General features: G+C 41.5%; 2 protein-coding genes across 2 annotated transcripts; both read right to left on the minus strand.

The window, feature by feature from the left end:
- Positions 1–790: 790 nt before the first annotated feature.
- On the minus strand, positions 791–17,999 carry LOC115778257 (G-protein coupled receptor 35-like). The gene is made up of 4 exons (XM_030726350.1): positions 17,880–17,999; positions 4,037–4,123; positions 1,499–1,891; positions 791–1,321 (listed from the first exon to the last, which is right to left on the minus strand). The coding sequence occupies exons 1-4, from the start codon at positions 17,997–17,999 to the stop codon at positions 791–793; spliced, it is 1,131 nt and encodes a 376-aa protein (XP_030582210.1).
- Positions 18,000–20,627: 2,628 nt separating this feature from the next.
- Positions 20,628–22,191, minus strand: LOC115778539 (G-protein coupled receptor 4-like). The gene is made up of 3 exons (XM_030726652.1): positions 22,108–22,191; positions 21,336–21,728; positions 20,628–21,158 (listed from the first exon to the last, which is right to left on the minus strand). Exons 1-3 carry the CDS (start codon positions 22,189–22,191, stop codon positions 20,628–20,630), a joined length of 1,008 nt encoding a protein of 335 aa, XP_030582512.1.
- Between the last annotated feature and the right edge of the window lie 563 nt (positions 22,192–22,754).

Below are 22,754 nucleotides of genomic sequence, written 5' to 3' on the forward strand. Positions count from 1 at the left end.
CTTCCTGCTCTAATGTCTGGCCTTCCTCCACCTCATCTCCTGACTGCAGTAAGACTGACTCCCCTTCCATGTGCTCTGTTATATTGTCTTGACGCTTTAAAATAGCTAGAAAGAATATTAAATATTTGGGAAGTTTTCTCAGAAGCAAATGAATCTAGAAGTCCAGAGTAGGAGTTGTTGAGCAGTTAAATGGACTAGTTCTTATATAGCACTTTTCTACTCAGTCTGAGCACTCAAAGCACTTATACAGCATGTTTACATTCACCCATTAATACAAGAACTTCCATGATTAACTAAGCTAAGTGCTTCAATTATCTAACATTCACACACATTCACACTCCAACAGTTGCGTCAGAGAGCAACTTGGGATTAAGTATCTTGCCCAAGGATACATTGGCATGCAGCCTGGAGTAGCCAGGAATTAAACCACTGACCTTCCGATCAGTAGGTGACCTGCGCTACCTCCTGAGCTACAGCCACCCCGAACTTCCATCCTGTTAAACAGGAATATCATGTAATTATCAAATATGTGAAGTACGACTGAATTAACAAGACAGGCGTGCATGAAAAATAAGTTTGTTTTTTTTATTACAGATAACATGTAGTGAAAAATGTAATAATTAGCCTACATTTCAACTAATGAGCTCTGATCTTGCTCTCTTACCAGTTGTCTAGGTAGCAGTGGACATAATTCTTCAGCAAAATAAAATGCAGTACATGCAGGGTTATCGTTGAGCAACCTTTCTGGATTGATTCCTAAGATATGGTTGCTTTATGACTGAAGGTTCGATCATGTCGTGACATCAAGCGACTTTTCACCAACACTCTTCCCACAGCATGTCCCTTCAACGTGCTCCATCTTTGTGATGTAGAGAAGGGGCTCAATGCTGCAGCTCAGATCCATGATGGCGAACACGCTGACGCGGATCTGACAGTGAAATGCAACAGTCGTGTAGTACGATGCAAAGGGCATGAGCGCCACCGGTGGCAGGTAGTTGATTACAATGATGGCCAGGTTTATCAACACCATCTTCAAGGCCTTCTTCTTCACTGGGTGCATTGCCTCCTTTCCCATCACAGAGCGCCGAAGGACCCAGATGATGGAGATGTTACAAAAGATCATCATTGCAAATGCAAAGAGGATGATGCCACTGAAGACATCATTGAGAGATATGTATCCCAGGATGCACTTTGCCAGGGCATAAGCTAAGATAAGGGCCCACACCACCACAGAAATCCCAATGCGGATCTTGTTGTCACGGATGCCAGTGAAGAACACAGGGTGGACCACGGCCATGTAGCGGTCCAGACAGATACACACCTAGAGTAGCAGAAAGGAAGAAATACTACGTGTTTCATGGTGCTTTGATGCATCTGTAGTTTAGCTTGAGTTCAATGAAATAAATAAAAATTTAATTCTATTAGAAAAAAAATGCTTCGGCTAGTTGACTGCTTCACACTTTGAACTATCTGACAGTGTAACACAGTAAAAACTCACCAGAAAGAATGGTGCTAAATCCTTGATTCCATATGCAAATCTCTTAAAATACCAGATGCCACTGTCATCCAGCAACAACCTGTTGACTATGTCGATGGGCGTCATGAGGCAGAAATAGGCATCTAGTATGGCCAGGCTGAGGATAAAGGTGTCAGATGTGGAAGCATCACTTTTCTTGGTAATGATCTGCCAGATGACCAAGATGTTACACGGCGTCCCTACTGCCAGGTTGAACACCTTGACGCCATAGTAGAAAATGAAGCCAAAAGGGGCCACAGCACACAGTGGTAACTCGTACCATAGTGGACGAACATGGAGCTTAATGGGGTTGGTGGAGTTCATAGAATGGTTGGAGGCAGCATTCAGAGTGTTGTTGAACATTGTAGAGGAGTGCTGATGCAGAAATAAGGAGCTGGGATGCTGTTAGAACGAATAATTAAGGTGTTCAGTATTTAAAGTAAAGAACAAGAAGCACACACTCGGCTTAAAACAAGCAGCCAAAAAAAGAAAAGACTGAAGGGCAGGCCAATCCCAGGGATTGTCTTTTTCCTTTTATTGCACGTAAAAAATAAAAACAAAAAACAACAACAACAAAAAAACTGTGCCGCTTTAAACATTATTTGTTTTTATTGTGTTCATAATCTGGTCCAAAACTCTGGTGCTTGAAACAGTTAGTGCCTAAATAGTGCCATGGAGTAATAACCCTCGATTGCTGTTCAGTTCCAAACAATGGCCCCTACTTTAAAAGTATTCGTCCTTTTAGATTTATGGTTCTATCTGGCATTTTTGACGAAATTGACTCATTGTCATATTCCAATTCATTGACCACTAAATCAACAATATATAAGAGATTTTTTTCAATTATATATAACTTTGACCATTTTATTCACAAAATAAAAAGGTTCTATCTGTAAAATCAAGCTTTAACTTGGTATTATAAGGTTCTATTAATATCTCAAAACTGGTCAGAATGCAGACAGAACCTTATAACTCTAAGGGGGAGATATGTTGTTGCTTATCACCTAAAACTAAAAGAAATCACAAAAACATGCAAAAAGATATCTTACCTTAAAAGTTTTTTGGTTTTTTTGTTGAGCCTGTCGTGTCTGGCAGTTTTCGCAATAAGAATCATGATCCGAATGCACTGTTGTGCCAAACATATTTGCTTTTACAAGAAGAGCTCTATAAGTTCTCTATAGGCTACTCTTGTTAATATTTGTCTTTTTATTTATTTATTAATTTCTAATACACAATATGACTGCCAGGTCTGAGAGGCAGGAAGAAAAGAGCACAGCGAGCAGCGCCCTACTCACTGCGCCATGAGCCCCCTCCGCCCCTGGACCCACACGCTAGGCTTAAAACAAGCAGCCAACAAAAGAAAAGACTGAAGGGCATGCCCATCCCAAGGATCGTCTTTTTCCTTTTATTGCAACTAAAAAAAACAAAACAAAACAAACAAGAAAAACTGTTTTGCTTCAAGCACTATTCGTCTTTATCGTGTTTATAATCTGGTCAAAAACTCTATTGGGCTTGAAACATTTAGTGCTTAAATGTATTAATACTCATTGATTGCTGTTCAGTTCCAAACAATGGCCTCTACGTTAAAAGTCTAAAACTTACATCAGATATGTTGTTGCTTGTGACCTAAATTTAGAACTAAAAGAAACCACACACAAACATGCACAAAGATATCTTACCTTAAAAGGTTTTAACGTCTCTTGTGGTGTTAATCTTCTCCACTCACGCCAGAACTTTCCTGTAAGTACCAACAGAGCATTTTTATAAATGATCTGTTGGTAGGACTAACGTCATTTTTGGATTGGACCAGTCTGGAGGACATCTGCTATGCCTTCTCAGAATTATGTCTTATCTGAGCTGTGATTGGCCAGTGATGCAGTGGCTGAGACATCTCAAGCGATTGGATAGCTCAGGTATGTACTGTATACATGAGTTTGTTTAGGCTGAGCAAGATTGAACTGGCATTGTGTCCTTTAATGAAGACCTCCATTCTCCTGTGGTAAAATGCCCAACCACACAGGAGAAAGGAACATCCTGGTGTTTTTGGCCTATGTAACTAATTTCCTCTTTTACAACAACTGTATGGAAGTGCATTAACCTTTAACTATAAACGGTTAAACTCAGGGGTGGGGCTGCCTTAACTGACTGCTGTGTTGGTGTCTTTTGCTGGACTTTTAATACAATTGTCTGAGCAATAACCTGGCTACACTTCTGTCCCAGAAGTCTGTGCGTCAGTTTTGGTAAGTGAAACTCTACACTCCCATTTAGTTTTAGGATGCATCTTGCAAAACAAACTTGCTAGCCTTATCAGATACATTATTACTCCACACTTTCATCCATATATGCTCACTTCTGGCACCAAAAAGGCAACACGGCAAAGGTCAAAATGCAAATAGCAACGTGTTAGATTACTCGTAACTGAAATAAATAGTTAGATTAGAGTAACGAGTTACTAACTAATGTGTTACTGAGCTCACCTGTCATGTGGCACCATACTGTTTCTCAATTGGAAGCACTCGCATAGACCTCAAAGTCTTTGGGTGCTGAGTCGATTTGGCCGGTGGGGGAGTTGTAGTGCGGCAGGTGGTCCAGTGTCACATGTGTTATCTGTATGGGGTGAGACAAAGAGATTACAAGAGTTCCCTGGACACCATGAAACACCCAACATTTCCCTGGAAGCAGCACTGGGTAACCCTGGGGAGGAAGACAGCAGGAAGTGTGGTTAGTAAAAATGTAAGACCCTCAAAGGTAAAATGACATTAGGAGGATAGATAAGCAAGCAGAAAGTACAGAAAGAGGAAACAAGGATGAAGAAAATGGACAGACGATCATTATACCTGAATCACAGTGCGTGGGCTTTCTGATGGATACCAAAGAGGGAACCCAAACAGGGTCACACATGCTGAACGAATACGATACGTCTCTGAGCACCTGGTACTGATCACACTGGCACCTACACACACCTACACACACAATCAATGCACAATAAGAATTTAAGATGCTTTGTTAAATCTTTAATACATTTATTGACCAAATTTAATCTAAAATAACAACAATCTTTGCATGAAAAGCTCTGACAAAATGCATTAATATGATTTAGCCCTCTACAGCACAGCGTTGCCCTGGGGCAACAGAAAGTTTTTCTAAGCCCCATGCCCAGTACATGTGAACTTAAATGATGCAAACCAATCAGAATGTTTTAAAAAGGGTTAAATTTCAGTCCAATAACATGTTGGAGTCACTATCAAGCATGGTTTGAAGGCGGGACATCCGTTTGTCCAAGCAGCACATGGTGTGAGAAGAAGGTAAGAATAATTGCCCTAGTAATCATTTAAAATGATATAAATCCTAAATAAAAAAAAATACAGGAGTGTTTATGAAGTTGTAGAGAGGGATTTTGTCAGGTTTTATGAATTTTTTTTTATTTTGCATTTTCAGAAATTCAGTTTTTCTTTTCGTTGCCTCAGGGCAACGTTGTGCAGTAAGGGGTACTTCTAGAGGGAGACTTATAGACTTGGGCTTAGGGCACCTTAGGTAAGGTAAGGTAAACCAAACACTCAAAAAAAGTGGTACCACTGCCTTTACTTTGATATACATGGCAGTGGTGACATGTTGGCTGCTTTACAGACTGGACTGCACTGAGAATGGGATGACAAAAAGTGACCACATGCAATTTGTATGGACTGCACAAAGTGTGTGCAATTCTGTGCAATGTCTGTCCAAATCAAAAAAGAAAAGCATGAGAGGGCAAACCAGAGGTGGGATATCTCAAAAGTATGAGGAGAAGAGGAAGTAGCAGGGGCCCATGGCCCCCATTCCTAATCATGATATCCGCTTCGACAGTACATCACAATGGCCAACAATATGTGAGAACAAATAATAATAAATTAGACTAGACAACTTTGCGTAATCATGACTGAATAGGTACCAGCTGGTTATAAATGTACTCCCAAGTGACTCTCTTGCATGTGTTTTTTTTGCAGGACAAACATTTGGTTCAGATGAAATATCTAAATAAAATTTATTCCTGTGCCATTTAAAAAACACTCTACATTATTTATAGATTTATTTAGAAACCTAAACTGATTAGCTTATTCTAGATAAATTATGTTATCCTAAATAAGCAGTTTAAAATCCACATTTTTTCATTAAAACATGAAATTAAGTGCCATTACTTACGTCTACAGACGTATGTATGTTGGTACATATTGAATTTTTGGTAATTCAATATGTACCAACATTTTTCCATACTACAGAAATACTGAAGAAAGTTCAGTTATGTCATATATTCATTACACTGTGCTATTTATGTTCCTGTATTGATTTAAATGTTATGTATTTAGTTGGTTAACTTGCATAATCAACATGGCCACTCAATACATGGCTACTAATTGGTCCCACTGTGTGTTTCTGTTGTAAGACTTAATTAATAACTTAAGTGCCTAATCAGTGCTCTGTAAAGCAGGCAGTGCCCCTCACTGTCATTATAATGGACCAAAAAACATGTCTGAGTTAATGAGCAGGGTTTCTATTGCTGGTTGCAAAGGGACTAACTCAAGTCTTCAAGGGGTAATCTCCATGGTTCGAATAATTTTCGTTACTCTGGAAGCAGCTTTTTTTTTCTTCTTTAATGACTGCCTCTGTTTCCTTCGGTGCCTCTGTTTTTGTAGTCATCCTGGTTGCAGGGACAAGACAAGTGCATTTTTTAAAATCTGTATTCACAGCTCATAACGTCATAGGTTGCAGTTTTATTGTCTCTGGTTATTATGTATATTGAGATTAGTATTACACATTAATTTAATCCAATTCAACTTATTTATAGAGTCCCAGCAACAGTCACTTCAAGATGTTTCATATTGTAAGGTGAAAACCCTGAAGACCCCAACAGCAAGATGACCCCTCCAATGAACAAGCAGTTGGTGACAGTGAGAAGAAAAACCTCTCTTTTTACAGGAAAGTACTTCCGGCAGAACCTTGTTCGGTGCATCGTGGGAAGCCCTTAGCAGCCTAGATCTATTTCAGCATAATTAAGGGAGGGTTCAAGGTCACCTGATCCAGCTGTAACTATAAGTTTTATCAGAAAGGAAAATTATAAGCTTGATCTTAAAAGTAGAGAGGGTGTCCGGCTCTCAAATCCTAACTGGGAGCTGTCTCCACAATAGTAGGTGGTAGCTGAAGGCTCTGTGTCCCATTGTACTTTTGGAAACTAGGAACCACAAGTAAGCCAGCAGTCTAAGAGTGAAGTGCTCTAATGGGATAATAATTATAGTATGAGTTCTTTGAGATATGATGGGGCCTGATCATTTAAGACTTTGTAAGTGAGAAATAGGAAGCCAATGACAAAAGCTAGGCACCATAAAACAAAACCCCATCTCATTGGACCTTTACAGGAATAGGCCTTCTGCTGGACCCCACCGTAGGCTAAAAATAGATTTTTGAAGTCATAATAAAATTTTATTTTTTCTTTTAATTGCATCCACCTAATTGTGATTTCAAGGCTGCTGTGAAAAGGACATTTAAAAGATATGATTTAGCTCATCCTTGCACACCAGCAGGTATAATACCAAGTAATGGGACTGTTACGTCTTTTAGTATAACGTCTTGAAAAATCTGGTTTATGGCCTCATACACCTCATCCCAAGAGTTTTGTAGTTTAGGGCATGACCAAAAAAATGTGTGTATGATTGGGCACTGCGGAGCCGCAGTTTCTCCAACACAAACTTGGTGTGTTAGGATCTATCTTAGCTACTGCATCTGGGGTCCTGAAATATTTTCTAATAATTTTCCATTTATATTCCCACTACGTATTTGAGTTTGTAGCCCAATGTGCCTCAGTCCAGACTCCCTCCAATATTTCATCAGAAATAATTTTGGCCATCTCTGCCTCCCATCTTTGTTTTGTCCAAATGGGCCTATTAAGATTCATTGACAGAAACACCATATATAACTTTATCAATTTCTTATCCCGTTCACCTTTTTGGATTTGAATTAGAATATTCTCTATAGGTGTGGGATTTCCCAGTCTCTATGTGTAGTCAGAAAAGAATGCAACTGTAAATATCTAAAGAAATCACTTTTCTGGAGATGTAAGTACCTACATAACTCTTCAAATGATATAAGGTTATTCACGTTGATTAGTTGATATAGAAATGTAAGCCCCTGATCAGCCCATTTTGTAAAACATTTGTCTAAGGAATTAGGAGTGATGGCTTTAATACATCCAATACTTGTTAATATTGATAAACCTCTTGGCAACTTAAATGCAACTCGTACATTGTTCCAAATGTTTAATGTGGTTCTAGTCCACATTGGCATTTCCTTTATTGGTATACCTAAAAATGGCAATACCTTTAATGTTTCAGGGCGCATCCTTTGTTCACTGTTCAACCATCTTGTGTGAGAATCCCCTTGAATCTATGAAATTAAAGGCTTTAATTGTGCTGCCCAAAAATAATATTTTAAAACAGGAAGGTTAAGCCCCCCTTCCGCCTTACTTCTCTGTAGCATTCTATATTTTATACGGGAGCGCTTGCTCTTCCATATCAATTTTGATATTATTTTATCCAAATCAGTGAACATAGATTTTGGTATTCCAATTGGCAACATCTGGAACAAATAGAATAATCTCGGCAGAAGATTCATACAAATAGTTTCAATGCAACCAATGAAGGACAGAGGCAGCGCCGTCCACCGCTCTAAATCCTTCTTAATTATATCCAGTGCTTTACTATAGTTGGTGTGAAACAAATCATTTAATGAAAGGAATACCTAAATTTTTAGTGCCCTCTCTAGGCCACCTAAAACCACTTTGTTTTTTTACCCCAATAGTAAACTGCTATTAACATCCATTGCCTCTGTTTTTCCAACATTTATTTTATAAACAGAAAAATACCCATAAACAGAAATCAGTCCCTTCAGGCATAGAATTGATGCTGTGGGATCGGTCATATACATTAGAATGTCATCTGCATATAGTGATATTTTATGTTCCTCTGTGCCAGTCAAAATCCCCTTAATTTAATCATTGTCCCTGATGAGTTGGGCCAATGGCTCAATGCTAATTGCAAACAGAAAGAGTGACAGCGCTGTCTACATCAGCCCTCCAGCTTAAATCTTGCCGATCTGAAACTGTTGACTCTGACAGCCGTGGTTTCTCTTTCTAGTCTGTGTCAGTACTCTAGCTACAGCCTTTTGGATCAGCTGAAGGGTTTCAGGGAGCTTTTAGGATAGCCTGATAATAGTGAATTACAATAGTCCAGCCTTGGGTTCATGAATGCATGAACTCAGCGTCACTCTGAGACAGGATGTTTCTAATTTTAGCAATATTGAGTAAATTAACAAAGGCAGTCCTACATATGTGTTTAATATGTGCATTGAATTACATATCCTGGTCAAAACTCACAGTGTTACTGGAAGCCAAGGTAATGCCATCCATGGTGACTATCAGGCTAGATGCCATGTTTCTGAGACTTTTAGGGCCAAGTAAAAAAAAAACTCAGTTTTAACTGAATTTAGAAGCAGGAAATTATAGATTATCCAGGCCTTTATGTCTTAAATGAATATACAACTTGCTATCTTTGAATATCTGATGGCATTCCATTGGAGGCAAAGACAGAGTTATTGCTATATTGTGAAGTTAGTTACCAATTCGCTGATCCACCAGGATCTACAGCAATGATATCGGCATGTCATTCGGACTGGAGAAGTGTAGTCGGATGGTAACTAAGAGAGGAAAAGTAGTCAGAACTGAGGGGATTACACTACCAGAAGGCAACATTGCAGACATTGAGGACAGCTACAAGTACCTTGGAATCCTACAGGCAAATGGGAACCATGAAGAGCCCGCTAGGAAAGCTGCAACCTCCAAGTACCTGCAGAGAGTAAGGCAAGTCCTGAAGAGTCAGCTGAATGGGAAGAACAAGATCCGGGCTATCAACACCTATGCCCTGCCAGTTGTCAGATACCCTGCTGGGATAATAAGCTGGCCAAAGGAGGAAATGGAAGCCACTGATGTTAAGACAAGAAAGCATGGAGGGTTTCACCCCAAATCCAGCACCCTGAGACTGTACGCTAAGCGGAAGGAAGGTGGCCGAGGACTAGTGAGTGTCAGAACCACTATCCTAGATGAAACAATGAAAATCAATGAATACATCAGGAAGATGGCCACAAAGGATCATGTGCTTAGTGAGTACCTCAGGCAGCAGAAACCTGAGAAAGAAGAGGACGAAGAACAGGAACCATCATGGAAGGACAGGCCTCTGCACGGCATGTACCACTGGCAGATAGAAGCAGTGGCTGACATAGAGAAATCCTACCAATATCTGGACAAGGCTGGACTGACAGACAGCACAGAGGCACTAATCATGGCAGCACAAGAGCAAGCTCTAAGTACACGATCAATAGAGGCTGGGGTGTACCACATCAGGCAGGACCCCAGGTGCAGGCTGTGCAGAGATGCTCCTGAGACAATCCAGCACATAACAGCAGGGTGCAAGACCGCCATTGGTTATGGAACGCCATAACCAAGTGGCCGGCATAGTATATAGGAACATCTGTGCCGAGTATGACCTGGAAGTCTCGATGTCAAAATGGGACACGCCCCCCAAGGGTGGTTGAGAACAACAGAGCTAAGATCCTGTGGGGCTTCCAGATACAGACAGACAAACTTGTGGTGGCTAACCAACCGGACATCGTAGTGGTGGACAAACAAAGGAAGAAAGTCGTGGTGATAGACATTGCAATACCAAGTGACGGGAACATCAAGAAGAAGGAACACGAGAAGCTCGACAAATACCAAGGGCTCAGAGAGCAGCTGGAAAGGATGTGGAAGATGAAGGTAACAGTGGTCCCCGTGGTAATCGGAACACTCGGGGCAGTGACCCCCAAACTGGGAGAGTGGCTCCAGCAGATTCCTGGAACGACATCTGTGATCTCTGTCCAGAAGAGCGCAATACAGGGAACAGCTAAGATACTGCGCAGGACCCTCAAGCTCCCAGGCCTTTGGTAGAGGACCTGAGCTTGGAGGGCAAAATAGACCGCCGGTAGGGGCGAGCTGGGATGTTTTTATTTTTATATATATACATAGAGGCAGTTCTATATTCGTGTAGATGGTAAATGTTGACTTGTAGCTCTCGTTTTAGCTTTGCTCTAATTCTGCCTTTCTTCTTACCTCTTCTTGTAGCTTTCAGTTTATGATGAGTAGAATTGATATAATAGGGAGAGGTCCTCCATAGTATTTCCTCAGGAAACAAATCTGTGTTGATATCAGGTAAGTTTTTAGTGCCAAGCTGCATCAGGAAATCTCTGGCGTAGACAGTCCGTGAATCAGCATGAGAATGTAGTCAGTTAACGAAGATATCCAAAAAAGGTTGTAAATATCCATATCAACTCCAGTGGCAACACTGCGCCCTCAGCAGTATAAGCTTAAAAACCACTAAAACGCTAAAATACTCTAAAAATGCTCATTGAGCTCTATGAGCCGTCGGTCAGCCACATGAGCAGTGACCCGAAACTGGAAATTACTGCTAATATGTTTTTATTTCATGAGTATTAAAAAAGATAGAAATTTGGTTTCTCAGCTACCATACTACACACCGGTCTGTGAAGGGACAGAGGGGGTGATTGGGAGGAACAGCATCAAGGTCATTTGGTACTTTGATGGACTGCCTAATCTTGAAGAATCTACCAGTTCAGGCTATAGGAGACAGTAAATTTGGATCTTACATTATCTGAATCATGTAGTGAACACAGATATGCTGAAGAATGTTTCAGTTCCAGAATGTTTTCAGTTTCAATGCTGCCTTCAGAGATGAGCACCTCCCTCTGGTTTGTGTGCTCTGACATTCCTGTGGCTGCATGGGTTCTCTCTGAGTGCTCCAGCTTCTTCCCAGTCCAAAGACATGCAGTTAGTAGGGTTAGTTTAAATGGTGATTCTAAACTGGTTTTAAGTGAAAAATGTCTGTCTGTCTCTGTGTTGGCCCTGTGGCAGGCTGGTGACCTGTCCAGGATAAGCAGAAGAAAATGGATGGCTAAAGCCTGGTTTCCTATTTTATTTATCTATCTATCCATCCATCCATCCATTTATTTATTTATTTTCTTCTGCTTATCCAGGATCAGGTCACGGAGGCAGCAGCCTAAATAGAGAAGCCTGACTTCACTCTCCCCAGCCACCTCGACCAGCTCATCTGGAGGGACCCCAAGGCATTCCCAGAGCTTCTCATGGTAGGACATGCCCGGAACACCTCACCCATCCTAGTCAGATTCCCGAATCACCTTAACTGGCTCCTATTGATGTGGAGGAGCAGCAGCTCTACTTTGAGCCCCTCCCGAATGACTGCACTCCTCACCCTATCCCTAAGGGAGAGGCCCGCCACTTTTTGAAGGAAGCTCATTTCTGTCTTGTATTCACGATCTTATTCTTTTGGTCACTACCCAATGCTTATGACCATAGGGGATAGTAGGGACATAGATTGACCCGTAAATCAACAGCTTCGCTTTTATGCTCAGCTCCCGCTTCATCATGACAGATCGGTGCAGCGTCTGCATCACTGCAGATGCAGCCCTGATTTGTCTCTCGATCTCTCATTCACTCATGAACAAGACCCCGAGATACTTAAACTCCTCCACCTGGGGCAGCAACTTGTCCCTGAGCTAGAGTGGGCACTCCACCCTGACCATGGCCTCAGACTTAGAGGTGCTGATTCTTATGCCAGCTGCTTCACACTCAGCTGCAAACCGTTCCACTGCGAGTTGGATGCCACCACCTGATAAAGCCAACAAGACTGGATCATTTGCATGGAGCAGAGACGAGATTCTGAGGCCACCAAAGTGAAAGCCTTCTGCCACATGGCTACGCCTAGAAATTCTGTCCATAAAAATTATGAACAGAATCTGTGACAAAGGGCAGCCCTGGCAAAGTCCAACACCCACAGGAAATGAGTCCGACTTATTGCTGGCTACATGGACCAAGCTCTCACTGTGGTTGTACAGGGACTGAATGGCCCTCAACAGTGGGCCAGACGCCCCATACTCCTGCAGGACCTCCCACAGGATATCCTGAGGGACACAGAGCTGGTCCCCAACCAGGATGAAAACCGCATTGTTCCTCTTGAATCCGAGGTTCAACTAACGGACGGACTCTCCTTTCCAGCACCCTGGCATAGACCTTATGTCATGTTTCTGGGCCGTTTGCCCAACATTTTGTGTATTTGTTAGTTATACTTTGTGTATTTGTTAGTTATAGTTATTCGTAACGTTTCTCTGTTCCCTTTGTGATACCCATGTTTCTGTCCTGTCCCTCTGTTATGTCTTATGTGTTTCGTTGTGTTGTTTATTTTCTGTGGAGTGTGTCAAGTCTGCGTTTCCATCTTTGACTAGTTGTTTCCTGTTTTACTTTGATAGTCCATTGTCAGGTACTTTGTGCTTAGTTTTACTTCCTTGTCTCGTCTGTATTCCTTCCACTGTCCGACTATAGCCTCAGTTGGAGTCAGCAGCACCCCACCCGCACTATAAACCATGTGAGTGGAGCACCGCTTTCCCCTCTCGAGTCACCTGATGGTTTGCCAGAATGGCTTTGAAGCTGTCTGAAAGTCTTTTTTCTATAGCCTCACCGAACTCCTCCCACACAAGTTTTTGCTTCGGCCACCGCCTAAGCTGCATTCTGCTTGGCCTGCCGGTACCCGTCAGCTGCCTCTAGATACCTAAGGAGGAGTCCTATCAGGCTAACCAAGCCTGATAGGGCTCCTTGTTCAGCTTGATGGCTCACTTCATGAAAAGGAGGGGCAGGACATGATGCAGCACAGCGAGCAGAGCCAAGAGATTGGCCCTACTCACTGTGGACTAACGTCATTTTTAGATTGGGCCAATCTGGAGGCCATCTACTATGCCTTCTCAGAATTATGTCTTATCTGAGCTGTGATTGGCCAGTGATGCAGTGGCTGAGACATCTTCAGCAATTGGATAGCTCAGTTATGTACTGTATACATGAGTTTGTTTAGGTTGAGCAAGATTAAACTGGCATTGTGTCCATTAATGAAGACCTCCATTCTCCTGTGGTAAAATGCCCAACCACACAGGAGAAAGGAACATGTTTACAGCCTGGTGTTTCTGGCCTACATAACTAACTTCCTATTTTACAACAACTGTGTGTAAGTGCATTAACCTTTAACTATAAATGCTTAAAGCCAGGGGTGGGGCTGCCTTTACTGACAGGTCAGGCACTGTGTCAGGATATCAATAATTTAAAATTTAAATTAAGGCCACAAGAGACGATAAAAGGCCCTCACTGGCTGCAAGCCACTGCTACTGCCGAATGTAATCCCTGCTGGCAAAAGATGCAACTCTTGGCAATGGTGAGAATAATGGTGTAGTTTGTGCTGTGGAGCTATTTTGCCATATCCAGATCCACAAAAACCACAAACCCATGGTCATGATGGACATGATGGACATGTGTAGGAAAATTGATGAGTTTCTGAGCTTTGCTAGGCCTCTTACAAGCACTTCCTCTTTTCTGACTAAGCAGCATGCCATAAGGGGCCGCTGTTGAATGAACTGTCACTGTCAAGTATCATCAACATCAAAGTTTATACAGACCACTTTTAAGCTGGGTGCAGTGAACCTGGAATCAGCAGTACATTAATGTATAACACATGACATTTTGTGTTGCCAATAAGTGGTGCTCTAACAGTCACTGAACATATGCATATCAATTTGTTCAGAGTGGAGCTCTTATCAAAGCAGCGATGTTTGGTGCAGATTGGACAATGTGTCATTGAGTTCGAGCAAGTTTGTTCTTCTTGGCCAGAAAAGGAAATTTGCCATGGCGCCAAAATCACACCCCTTCACAGAAACACGCAGTTTTCAAAATGAAGGTAGTCATTCTGACCACAATACATAATTTAGATAAATTTATAATAAATAAATATGATATATATAAATATAATTTGTAATCAATTAAAGATCAAAGAGTATATGGATCTGTAATGTTACCAATGAACTTAAGATGATCCTGGCCATGGTCATAGCAGTCATGCATATACAGTGTAATTTGGTGAAATTGGATGCTTTTTGATTTCTGACAGCTACCACTTGTTGTCCACTGTTGATGTGCAACGTGTCATTCCTGGTATTCTCAAGAACTTGAAAAAAAGGTCACTGGACTTCATTTAAACCCTATAAAGGGTCGTCCCCTTTGGAGGTGATTGTTGACCCATTGTTATTCATCATCACATGAGCCAAGGCGTGTATAATTCAATATGTACCAACATTTTTCCATACTACAGAAATACTGAAGAAAGTTTAGTTATGTCATGTATTTGTTACACTGTGCTTTTTATGTTCCTGTATTATTTTAAATGTTATGTATTTAGTTTGGTAACTTGCACAGTCTACATAGCCACTAATTGCATGGCTACTAATTGGTCCCACTGTGTGTTTCTGTTGTAAGACTTAATTAATAACTTAAGTGCCTAATCAGTGCTCTGCAAAGCAGGCAGTGCCCCTCACTGTCATTATAATGGACCAAAAAACATGTCTGAGTTAATGAGCAGGGTTTCTATTGCTGGTTGCAAAGGGAAAAGCAGAGAACCAACTCAAGTCTTTAAGGGGTAATCCCCATAGCTCAAATTATTATATTTACTCAGGAGGATTCACTCACCAGCAGCTTCTTTTTTCTTCTTTAATGACTGCTTCTGTTTCCTTCAGTGCCTCTGTTTTTGTAGTCACCCTGGTTGCAGGGGCAAGCCAAGTGCATTTTTAAAAAATCTCTATTTACAGATCATAAGCTCATTGGTTGCAGTTTTATTGTCTCTGTTTATTATGCATATTGAGATTAATATTACACATGAATTTAATTCAATTCAACTTATTTATATAGTCCCAGTTCACATCAATAGTCACTTCAAGGCACTTTATATTGTAAGATAAAGACCCTGCAGTAATGTAGAGTGTTAATTTGTATATATTAATTTAAAAAAAATAATTCTGCTACTTATGCATGTTATCATATTTTTTGTTAGTTTATAGTTTGAATTTTGAATGGCTTGGTATGAGCTTGCAGGCCTAGGCAGATGAGTACCGAAGTGATTTAACCTTCTGCTTCAGCAGGAGACCCAGAGATGCCACTGGTAGGTTTGGATTTGTTTGATTTCAGTGCTGAACTCTGGTAAATATGTTTTAAAGTGTGACATGAATAGTTTAATTTATACAATTTCCCTTGACTTCTCCATGAATCGTCACCTTATCGTGGTGGAGGGGTTTGTGTGTCCCAGTGATCCCAGGAGCTATGTTGCCCGGGGGATTGTCCCACTGGTAGGGTCTCCCATGGCAAACTGGTCCTGGGTGAGGGTCCAGACCCCACCCTGGAGCCAGGCCTGGGGAGGGAGCTCAAGGGAGAGCATCTGGTGGCTGGGCATTAGCCCATGGTGCCCGGCCGGGCGCAGCCCAAAGAGGTTACATGGGCCCACCCTCCTGTAGGCCCACCACCCACAGGAGGCGTCATAGGGGTCGGGTACAGTGTGTGTCGGGCGGTGGCCGAGGGCGGAGGCCCTGGCGGACCGATCCCCGGAAGGGGATGTAAGGATAAAATCATGAATGTTCTTGGGTATAAGCTGTTTAAATATTATTTAAAAGTATAAAAATCTACTTAATAAATCTAGAGATACAGATGATGATATGGCTTTGTGGTTTGTCAGGAGGTACTTTAATGTGAATTTGTATTTCCCTTCTTTAGATTTTCAACCTGCCCCATTAACTTTGTTTAAATGTTGAAGTGCATGTTTGGAACAAATAAAGTATGATCAAGTTGAGTTGGCCAGCGTTCTCTGTGAAATCCAGGCTGGATTGAGTTACGGCTGGCACTGAAATGGGGAAATTTGTTAAAGAACTCGACAGTTGAAAACCAAGCCTTGTCGCGGGGGACAAGAAGATAAAAGGCTTCAGACGTCGAAGGAAGCAGTAGACACGGAGGTGAAGCTGTCCAGTCCACGAGACCAACATGGCTGAAGATGCCATGAGAAAAACCATAAAACAGCTCAAAATGGAGCAGCTTCTCCAGACAAGCCAATTTCCTGGATAAAGGGGCAAACACCATGGTGAAAGCAGAGCTGAAAGGATATAACAGGCTCCTTGATTATTTCAAGAAGGTTATTGACATCAATGATGGCATCTGTCTGGACATCTGATGGCAAACTCATAGCTCATGAACTTATATGCTATGGTCTAGATGAAATTGCCAAAGTGCACAGAGTCATTGAAACTGAGGGGCTGCAAAAAGTTTTTCCCGGAGGTCCAACTGGAGGAACTGAGGAGCCCAGAAGAGGTTGAAATCCTCATCAGCCACAGAGAAGGAAGACTTGCTCCCCAAAGAGAGAGAGTTGTTGATGACCTCATTTTATGGGAAAGTCCATTAGGGAAGCCAGTAAGAGGAGCACACCTGGAGCTTTTTGAGGATGTGGAGGTGATGGCACATGAGTCAGAGACCTACTTTGCCCGCTCTATGAGAACAGCTGCTGTTAAATATGAACAAATCATCAGAGACCAGAGTAATGTGACTGATGGGGAGTTGACAACTGCCACAATCCATTAATTTCTTGAATGGGACAAGTGGCAATGCATTGGGGCAACCTGTATGCCAAAGTGTGCTGGGTGTCAGTGTGAAAATTGCCAACCTGGAGGAAAAGAAATGACTCTTTCAGAGGAGAAAGAGCCTGAAATTATCAAAGGAGGATTGACCTATGTAAAGGAAGATGCTCACATAAGTTCTCCACAGTAGGATGCAAGGTATCCATGGACAGCAGATCCCTCCTCACTCCACAAGGCCACAACCAGACAGGAAGCCAATGAAAAAACCCAGTAAAGGAAAACTGGTTTCTCTTTCTATTCCCTGTCAGTACTCAAGCTGCAGCATTTTGGATCAGCTGAAGGGTTTCAGGGAGCTTTTAGGACAGCCCGTTAATAATGAATCACAATAGTACAGCCTAGGGTTCATGAATGCATGAACTCATCATCGATCTGAGACAAGATGCTTCTAATTTTAGCAATATTGAGCAAATTAAAAAAGACAGTCCTATATATTTGTTTAACATGCGCATTGAGGGACATATCCTGGTCAAAACTAACTCCAAGTTTCCTCACAGTGTTACTGGAGGCCAGGCTAACTAGAATAGAATAGAATGCCTTTATTGTAATTATACAGAATGTACAACATAGAATGTACAATGAGATGTAATGCCATCCATAGTGAATATGATGGTGAATAGGTGAGGCGTGAGCCCAGGTCAGTAAACCCGAGGAAAGCGGCCAGTCCAGATGGAATACCTGGTAAGTTAGTGGTAGCATGCGCATACAGACTCACTGATATCCTTACCAGATTATTCAACCTGTCCCTGACCTGAGCCACCATCCCTGTCTGTTTCAAATTAGCCACCATCATCCTCATCCCCAAAACATCTACAAACAGCAGTCTGAACAACTTCAGGCCCATCATGCTCACGTCACTGGTGATGAAATGCTTTGAGAGGCTAGTCTCACGCCATGCTGACTGTCTCCCCACAGCATTTGATCCCCATCAGTTTGCCTACAGGGCAAACTGCTCCACCGAGGACACCATCACCCTCACCCTCCAATCAACACTGAGCCACCTGGAACAACCTGGGAACTATGTCAGCCTTCAATACAATCATCCTAGACATTCTCATTAAAAAAAAAACTCCCATCCCTTCCCATCTGTTAAATTCCATCCTTAAGCTTGCAGATGACACCACCTTGGTTGGGCTCTTTACAGGAGGGGACAAGGATATCAGAGATGAGGTGAAACATCTGTCCATGTGGTGTGTAGCCAACAACCTACTACTGAACACATCAAAAACCAAGGAGATCATTGTACACTTCTGACAGACCAGAGTGGACCACATTCCTCTCTATATCAACAGGGATGTGGTGGAGACAGTGACCTCCTTCAGATTCCTGGGAGTCCACATATCAGAGAAGTTGACCTGGTCTGTCAATACCAATGCAATGATGGCAAAGGCCCAGCAGAGATTTCACATCCTGAGGGTCCTCAGGAAGAGCAAACTGGATCAGAGTCTGTCGGTGACCTTCTACCAATCCACCATCGAGAGTGTGATCACATATTGCATCTATGCCTGGTACGCTGGGAGCTCGGCTGCAGACAGACAAGCCCTCCAGAGGGTCATAAACAAAGCCCAGAAAATTGTCAGCTGCCCTCTGCCCTCCACGACCTTTCTCAATGATCCCTCCCACCCAGTGCATCATCTGTTCAGCTGCTTTCTGGCAAAACGATTCAGGTCAATGAAAGCCCGCACATTCAGGCTAAGAAACAGTTTCTTCCCATGAGCCATCAGAACATTAACCACCGAACTGGTCATTGACCCTGCCAATCCCTCCATCATGTGAATTGTGCAATATTTCTGATTATACTCTGCAAAATTATTATTGTGAGGTTTTCCACAGCTGTGTAAATAAAATTCCTTAGTTGTGTAAATATAACTTAGCTGTGTAAATATTACTTAAACATATGTGTACAAAGTGTCTTGTGTTATATTTGTCTCATTCTGTTCTGCTTTATATACTTCATACTATATGTCGCACAATGGGAGAAGCACCTGTAATTTCATTATATGTGACATGTGACAACAATGCTATTCTATTCTATTCTATTCTATTTTATATCAGGTTAGACACCATGTTACTGAGATTTTCAGTTTTAACTGAATTTAGAAGCAGGAAATTAGAGGTCATCCAGGCTTTTATATTTTAAAAGAATTTACAGCTTACTAACTTTGAATGTCTGACAGCATTCCATTGGAGGCAAAGACAGCCTTATTGCTACAATGCTAAGTTAGTTACCTTAGCATTGCATTGTTTTTATGTTTAGATTTTTGGATGGAAAATGGATGGCTAAAGCCTGGTTGCCTATTTTCTGTTTGATGTAATGAGAGGACCACCCAACTGGTGATTTATATAAATAAAAAGGATAAAGGAAGAAATCAAATGCTTAGCTGGTGTATGTGTGAATTCAGCTGAAAAGGTTCTTATTTCCCCTTCTAGAAACCGTAATGCCTAAAAACCTCAGTCCTACATTCCTGTCACACTGTCCCTGCTCAGGCTCATCAAAAGCTGATACAAAAACAAAACAAAACAAAAAAAAAAAGGGCTAATGAGGTATCAAAAGAATAGCAGGTGACAGGTATCTCAACCTGTGGCTGATTGCACATATGGTATTTCAGCTTCCTACCTGTTCCATCTACATGATCAATGCACCTGTCAATATTTCTCTGAGGTCCTTAAAAAAAGCAAAAAAAAAGAAGTATGCTCTTCCCCTTCCTGCTCTGATGCTCTGACAGCAGTAAGCCTGACTCCCCTTCCACAGTTTTGAATAAAATAATTTCTGCCTCATTCTGCTTCCTGAAGTATGGACATAGGTTGAAATTGTGAGGTAAGTCCTGCTGTCTATTTCAAAGGACACTAAATACAAGTTTTGTTTGGGAAGGGGTAAAATTACTGTACATTTCTGAAATCCTACTAAAGCAAAATTAAGACTCATAAATTGAAGCGTTTAACAATAGAATCATAATATCTGCAAAAAACTTATCACTTCCTTTTTGGCCATAAAACATGCAAGTTGCAATTCCCGTCATTTTGAAAAGAAAGTCCATGTGCTCTGTTATATTGTCTTGACACCTTCTATTAAAAATGTCAGAAAATAGCTAGAAAGAATATTACATATTTGGACATTTATCTCAGAAGCAAATGAAACCAGAAGTCCAAAGTAGGAGTTCTTGAGCAGTTGAAACTTCCATCCTGTTAAACAGGAATATCATGTAATTATCAAATATGTGAAGTACGACTGAATTAACAAGACAGGCGTGCATGAAAATAATATTTTTTTTATTACAGATAACATGTAGTGGAAAATATAATAATTAGCCTACATTTCAACTAATGAGCTCTGATCTTGCTCTCTTACCAGTTGTCTAGGTAGCAGTGGACATAATTCTTCAGCAAAATAAAATGCAGTACATGCAGGGTTATCGTTGAGCAACCTTTCTGGATTGATTCCTAAGATATGGTTGATTTATGACTGAAGGTTCGATCATGTCGTGACATCAAGCGACTTCTCACCAACACTCTTCCCACAGCATGTCCCTTCAACGTGCTCCATCTTTGTGATGTAGAGAAGGGGCTCAATGCTGCAGCTCAGATCCATGATGGCGAACACGCTGACGCGGATCTGACAGTGAAATGCAACAGTCGTGTAGTACGATGCAAAGGGCATGAGCACCACCGGTGGCAGGTAGTTGATTACAATGATGGCCAGGTTTATCAACACCATCTTCAAGGCCTTCTTCTTCACTGGGTGCATTGCCTCCTTTCCCATCACAGAGCGCCGAAGGACCCAGATGATGGAGATATTACAAAAGATCATCATTGCAAATGCAAAGAGGATGATGCCACTGAAGACGTCATTGACAGGCATGTGTCCCAGGATGCACTTTGCCAGGGCATAAGCTAAGATAAGGGCCCACACCACCACAGAAATCCCAATGCGGATCTTGTTGTCACGGATGCCAGTGAAGAACACAGGGTGGACCACGGCCATGTAGCGGTCCAGACAGATACACACCTAGAGTAGCAGAAAGGAAGAAATACTACGTGTTTCATGGTGCTTTGATGCATCTGTAGTTTAGCTTGAGTTCAATAAAATAAATAAAAATTTAATTCTATTAGAAATAAAATGCTTCAGCTAGTTGACTGCTTCACACATTGAACTATCTGACAGTGTAACACATTAAAAACTCACCAGAAAGAATGGTGCTAAATCCTTGATTCCATATGCAAATCTCTTGAAATACCAGATGCCACTGTCATCCAGCAACAACCCATTGACTATGTCGATGGGCGTCATGAGGCAGAAATAGGCATCTAGTATGGCCAGGCTGAGGATAAAGGTGTCAGATGTGGAAGCATCACTTTTCTTGGTAATGATCTGCCAGATGACCAAGATGTTACACGGCGTCCCTACTGCCAGGTTGAACACCTTGACGCCATAGTAGAAAATGAAGCCATAAGGGGCCACAGCACACAGTGGTAACTCGTACCATAGTGGACGAACATGGAGCTTAATGGGGTTGGTGGAGTTTGTAGAATGGTTGGAGGCAGCATTCAGAGTGTTGTTGAACATTGTAGAGGAGTGCTGATGCAGAAATAAGGAGCTGGGATGCTGTTAGAACGAATAATTAAGGTGTTCAGTATTTAAAGTAAAGAACAAGAAGCACACACTCGGCTTAAAACAAGCAGCCAAAAAAAGAAAAGACTGAAGGGCAGGCCCATCCCAGGGATTGTCTTTTTCCTTTTATTGCACGTAAAAAATAAAAACAAAAAACAAAACAAACAATTAAAAACTTGAAAAATTTAGTGCCTAAATAGTGCCGTGGACTAATAATCCTTGATTGCTGTTCAGGTCCAAACAATGGCCCCTACTTTAAAAGTCTAAAATTTACATCAGATATTTCTTGTGACTTGACTCTAAATCTAAAAGAAATCACACAAAAACATGCACAAAGATATCTTACCTTAAAAGGTTTTAATCGCTCTTGTGGTCCTGCTCTTCTCCACTTACTCCAGAACTTTCTTGTAAGCACCAACGGATCATTCATAAAAATGCTCCGCAAAGACTAACGTAACTTTTGGATTGGACCAATCTGGAGGACATCTGCTATGCCTTCTCAGAATTATGTCTTATCTGAGCTGCGATTGGCCAGTGATGCAGTGGCAGAGACATCTTCAGCGATTGGATAACTCAGGTATGTACTGTACACATGAGTTTGTTTAGGTTGAGCTAGATTGAACTGGCATTGTGTCCATTAAGATGTAGTTATACTGGCCGCAGAGGCAAATGTTCTACATGCAATGGCAAATAACTTGACTGTAATAATGTTGCTTAAAAAAGTAATTTTGTACTGTAAGTTGCAAAACATATCCCCAGTTGTTGCATTATCATAAAGCCATTGGTCTTGTAGTTGCCCCAAGCTGCCCATCTAGGTTTGTGTTTTCATAGTTCCCTTTTATGACTAATAGGGTGTATAAGGCAAGCTGATTCTGGGTCTGTTCCTATGGGTAATTTATCTACAGTAAAACTGCTGCTAAACATTCATCTCACTGATGCAACAATACACTGTAAACAGGTGATGCAAGGTAAGTATAAATGAGAAATCTAATG

The sequence above is a fragment of the Archocentrus centrarchus genome, chromosome 1 (assembly GCF_007364275.1).
Source record: "Archocentrus centrarchus isolate MPI-CPG fArcCen1 chromosome 1, fArcCen1, whole genome shotgun sequence".
Classification (NCBI taxonomy): domain Eukaryota; kingdom Metazoa; phylum Chordata; class Actinopteri; order Cichliformes; family Cichlidae; genus Archocentrus; species Archocentrus centrarchus.

Bases quoted from the DNA above. Each gene is read 5' to 3' on its own strand.
- LOC115778257 (XM_030726350.1), bottom strand. From the start codon at position 17,999: ATGATGGGCCTGAAGTTGTTCAGACTGCTGTTTGTAGATGTTTTGGGG. The intron at 4,124-17,879 runs GTAAGGATATCA...CACCCCATACAG, and splicing joins GGGACAGGTTGAATAATCTG to ATAACACATGTGACACTGGA. The intron at 1,892-4,036 runs GCGAGTGCTTCC...TTTCTGCATCAG, and splicing joins CCAAAGACTTTGAGGTCTAT to CACTCCTCTACAATGTTCAA.
- LOC115778539 (XM_030726652.1), bottom strand. From the start codon at position 22,191: ATGAATGATCCGTTGGTGCTTACAAGAAAGTTCTGGAGTAAGTGGAGA. The intron at 21,729-22,107 runs GTAAGATATCTT...TTTCTGCATCAG, and splicing joins AGCGATTAAAACCTTTTAAG to CACTCCTCTACAATGTTCAA. The intron at 21,159-21,335 runs GTGAGTTTTTAA...CTGCTACTCTAG, and splicing joins ATTTAGCACCATTCTTTCTG to GTGTGTATCTGTCTGGACCG.